Source organism: Anarrhichthys ocellatus, unplaced genomic scaffold (assembly GCF_004355925.1).
Source record: "Anarrhichthys ocellatus isolate YVR2014 unplaced genomic scaffold, GSC_Weel_1.0 scaffold2520, whole genome shotgun sequence".
Classification (NCBI taxonomy): domain Eukaryota; kingdom Metazoa; phylum Chordata; class Actinopteri; order Perciformes; family Anarhichadidae; genus Anarrhichthys; species Anarrhichthys ocellatus.
Window position 1 is genome coordinate 1 of NW_022282494.1, and position 4,462 is coordinate 4,462.

Genomic DNA, 4,462 nt, shown 5'->3' on the forward strand with positions numbered 1-4,462 from the left:
TGTGTGTGTGTGTGTGTGAGACTGTGTGTGTGTGTGTGTGTGAGACACTGTGTGTGTGTTTCAGAGGGTACTACCCTAAAGGTGGGGGGGAGGTGATGGTGACGGTGAACCCGGTCAAAGAGCTTCAGCCAGTCATCATGACAGAGAGAGGAAACATCACCAAGATCTATGGCCGGGCGTTTGTCGCTGGAGTCCTGCCCTACAAAGTAAAGCCCTGCCCTTCAAAATAAAGTTACCACTGTTACACAGACAGGAAGTGATGTCGTACTGATCGTATTGATGGTACTGATGGTTGTTCTCGTGTCTTCAGTTGGCTAAAGACATGTCATCGGCTGCTGTTCGGACCATCAGGAAGGAGATCAAAGAGCTGTACATCAACATCCCGGCGCTGCAGGAGAAGGAGAAGGCCTGTGGGAACGGCAACGGCATCATGTAAGCCCCGCCCACCTGATGACATCACCGCTGGTTATAAGTGAAAACAGTGACGAAGGTTACGATATCGTAACCCTGGTTCTATGAGCACAGGCGGAGCCCTCTGCTGGGCTCTGTGGGTCGTTTTCTCCTCCAATCACGAACGAGCATAGTCGGCCAATCAGGACCGAACCAAGAAACCTCCTGCATTCTCTCTAGTGACCACCAGGGGGCGACTCCTCTGGTTGTATAGAAGTCTATGAGAACATGACTCTACTTCTCTCTTGATTTATTACCTCAGTAAACATTGTAAACATGAGTTTATGGTCTCAATCTCTAGTTTCAAGTCTTCTTCAATACAGCATGATGTTCATTTAGTAAACTATGGTCCATTTAGAGTCACACAGACCATAAAGCAGGGGATGCTTTAGGGCGGGGCTACACAGTGATTGACAGGTCTCTACCAGAGACGTATACGTCACTCCTCAGTCCAGATATGGTCACTTCCTGTTCAATTGAATTTATTTTTGTATAGCCCAAAATTACAAATTAGCCTCAGAGGGCTTTACAGTCTGTACACATACGACATCCTCTGTCCCAGGACAGTCGCATCAGAACAGGAACAACTCCCCAAAAAACCCTTTAACAGGGAGAAAAGAGAGACCGTAGAGAGCAACAGAGGATTCTCTTCATCATCATCCTCTATCACAGTGATTCTCAACCCGTCTTCAGTGGGTCGCGGGCCTTTGCCTGACAAAAAAAAAAAAAGTGATTTTATTTTGAAGGGCATTTTTTATGCAGCGGAATTATTCCAGCATTTACAGCACTTGTTCAGCGGTGCAGGAAAAACACAGACCAATGTGTTGGTGAATCACATCACGTGATGCAGCTCAGCCAATCAAATATGGGTATTCTGACAAGTTTCCTGACTCAGTGAAATGTTCACACACCGTGACACACGGAGAGAGACGAGGAGAGAGAGAGCAGAGCAGGACTGTTGAAGTGTGAAAGTCAAATCATAGAACGATCTCCAAAAGAGAAGATGTCCAGAGAGACCAGAGTCATTAGACTCTGACTGGACAGACTCGGAGGTGAATTCTTCCAACACTCATTTCTCTTTTTAGAAGATGAGAAAAATATAATATTGTGAATTTTTCACTTCACCCTGAATGAACTGAGTTTAAAGCTGCAGGGCAATTCAGTGAAAATAACTTTTCTAAAATGAATTTCGTTACGTAATTTATTTATTAATCCAGCCATTATTTTACTTGAAATGAGAAGAACATTTATTCATGTATTTCTATGTATTATTTATAATCCATCCAGTTACATTTGAAAAATTTGAATAATATTTGTTAAAATATAATTGATGTGTACTTTCTTTATTTGATTTGACAGTTGTTTACTACACAGAGATGTTACTACTGCTAGACTTCTTGAATGAATGAATATATATATAAATAAATAATTTGGGTCGCGGCTTGTCATTAAGGGGTGATGGTGGGTCCCGCAGCCAGACCAGTTGAGAACCACTGCTCTATCAGGATGGACGATGTCATGTGTACAGAATGAACAACGTAACAGAGTTACAACACATTCAATGGTTCACAGGTTGATTAAAAAAAACAAGATGGCGACGGCAAAATCGCCGACCCGGAGGCTTCAAAACGTCACAAACCAAAGAGTGATGACTACGTCCATGAATGGCAGTCTACACTTCTTGTGATTGGAGGAGAGTGTTGCCCGTAGAGGGCGGAGCCTGTATGAGTTAGAACTGGATGTTTAAACTTGGTGTTTCCCACGTGCAGTGAACACATCCTCACAGCTCTCTGATTGGTTCTTCTCCCGTCTGTTTCAGAATAATCGCAGAGTCGTCGACAGGTTGTGTGTTTGCAGGTTCAGCTCTGGGGAAGAAAGGTGAGGACGTCACCTGAAACTCTTTAAACGTCTTCATTTGTACATGAAGTCTGGTCTGTAGACTCTTGTATACTGACGTGTGTGTGTGTGTGTTTCAGGTGTGTATGTAGATAAAATTGGCATTGAAGCTGCTGAGATGTTGCTGAGAAACATCAGACACAACGGCTGTGTGGACGAGTTCCTGCAGGACCAGGTGAGACACACCTGCTGACCTCCTCTGACCCTCTGATGTACGGTTTCATACAAAGTCCTCTAACCCTCCTCTTCCTCCTCAGCTCATCATCTTCATGGCGTTGGCAAAGGGAACGTCTCGGATTCGAACCGGCCCCGTGACGCTGCACACACAGACCGCCATTCACATCGCAGAGCAGCTGACTCAGGTAGGAGACAGAGGGTCATAGACACACTAATATACGTGTGTGTGCGTGTATATATGTATGTGTATACATATATACATATGTATGAATATGTACTATTTTATTCTGTAGATATTAATGTTTGTTTCTATTTGCAGGCAAAGTTCACAATAACAAAGTCTGAGGACGAACTGAGCAGCAACGAGACGTTCATCATCGAATGTGTAGGATCAGGAGCAGCTAACAAACACCTGTAGACACACACTGAACACACACACCTATAGACACACACACCTGTAGACACACACACTCTCCACCTGCTCCCACCCCCCCCCCCCCCCCCCCCCCCCCCCCCCCCCCCCCCCTCCAACCTTCAGCTTCTGTCTCTCAGGGTGTTTCATTAAAACTGTAATAAATAAATGTCTGTTTCTGTTTTTGAATCGTGTGTGTGTGTGTGTGTGTGTGTGTGTGTGTGTGTGTGTGTGTGTGTGTGTGTGTGTGTGTGAGTGTGTGAGTGTGTGAGTGAGTGAGTGTGTGAGTGAGTGAGTGAGTGAGTGAGTGAGAGAGAGAGATATATGGAGACAGGAGGATGATAGCTTAGCCATCACCCTCCTGTCTCCCTCCACCGTATCCAGTGGACACCCTAGCACACTGCTGCCTTCTTGATGAGTTTGTTGAGTCTGTTCCTGTCGGCTGTCGAGATGCTGCTGCCCCAACAGACCACTCCATAGAAGATGGCTGATGCCACCACAGAAGAAGAAGGTCCTCAGGAGAGCTCCCTGCACTCCAAAAGACCTGAGTCTCCTCAGCAGAGAGTCTGCTCTGACCCTTTTTGTAAAGTGTGTGTGTGTGGTCAGTCCAGTCCAGTTTATTGTTCAAGTGAACACCGAGGTACTTATAAGATCTCACGATCTCAATGTCCGTTCCCTGGATGTTCACTGGTACCAGAGGAGAGTGAAGTCCACCAGCAGCTCTGGTTTTATCAGAGTTGATCTAAAGGCGGTTCCACTGGCATCCTATAAAGCCCTGGTTCAGTTCCCTGTATTCCCCGTCATCACCGGCAGAAATGAGGCATCATCAGAGGGTGAGAAGAGAACGCGAGGAGTGAACGAGAGGGTCTAACGCGAGGAGTGAACGGGAGGGTCTAACGCGAGGAGTGAACGGGAGGGTCTAACGCGAGGAGTGAACGAGAGGGTCTAACGTGAGGAGTGAACGGGAGGGACTAACGCGAGGAGTGAACGGGAGGGTCTAACGCGAAGAGTGAACGGGAGGGTCTAACGCGAAGAGTGAACGGGAGGGTCTAACGCGAGGAGTGAACGGGAGGGTCTAACGCGAGGAGTGAACGGGAGGGTCTAACGCGAGGAGTGAACGGGAGGGTCTAACGCGAGGAGTGAACGGGAGGGTTAGGGTTAGAAGCAAAGTTAGTAATATTACTAACTTTGCTTCATATGTGCATGAATTCATACAGAAGGAGAGATAGAAGAGGAGAGAGAAGCGCAGTTTATCTTAAGAAGTCAATAGGAGTCTAGGTCTATAGCAGCTTATCTAGTGGCTGGTCCAAGGCAAACCTGAGCCAGCCCTCACTATAAACCTGAGCCAGTCCTAACTATAAACCTGAGCCAGCCCTAACTATAAACCTGAGCCAGCCCTAACTATAAACCTGAGCCAGCCCTAACTATAAAACTGAACCAGCCCTAACTATAAACCTGAACCAGCCCTAACTATAAACCTGAACCAGCTCTAACTATAAACCTGAACCAGCCCTAACTATAAACCTG

The 4,462-nt window shown here is 46.3% G+C and overlaps 1 protein-coding gene across 1 annotated transcript; it reads left to right on the forward strand.

The window, feature by feature from the left end:
* Positions 1 to 14: 14 nt before the first annotated feature.
* Positions 15 to 3,001, forward strand: rtca (RNA 3'-terminal phosphate cyclase; the record flags this gene model as incomplete). The annotated part of the gene is made up of 6 exons (XM_031840255.1): positions 15 to 206; positions 311 to 432; positions 2,270 to 2,328; positions 2,427 to 2,521; positions 2,604 to 2,708; positions 2,843 to 3,001. Coding segments are annotated over 6 exons (672 nt in total), but the record flags the coding sequence as incomplete, so codon positions are not given.
* Positions 3,002 to 4,462: the final 1,461 nt, after the last annotated feature.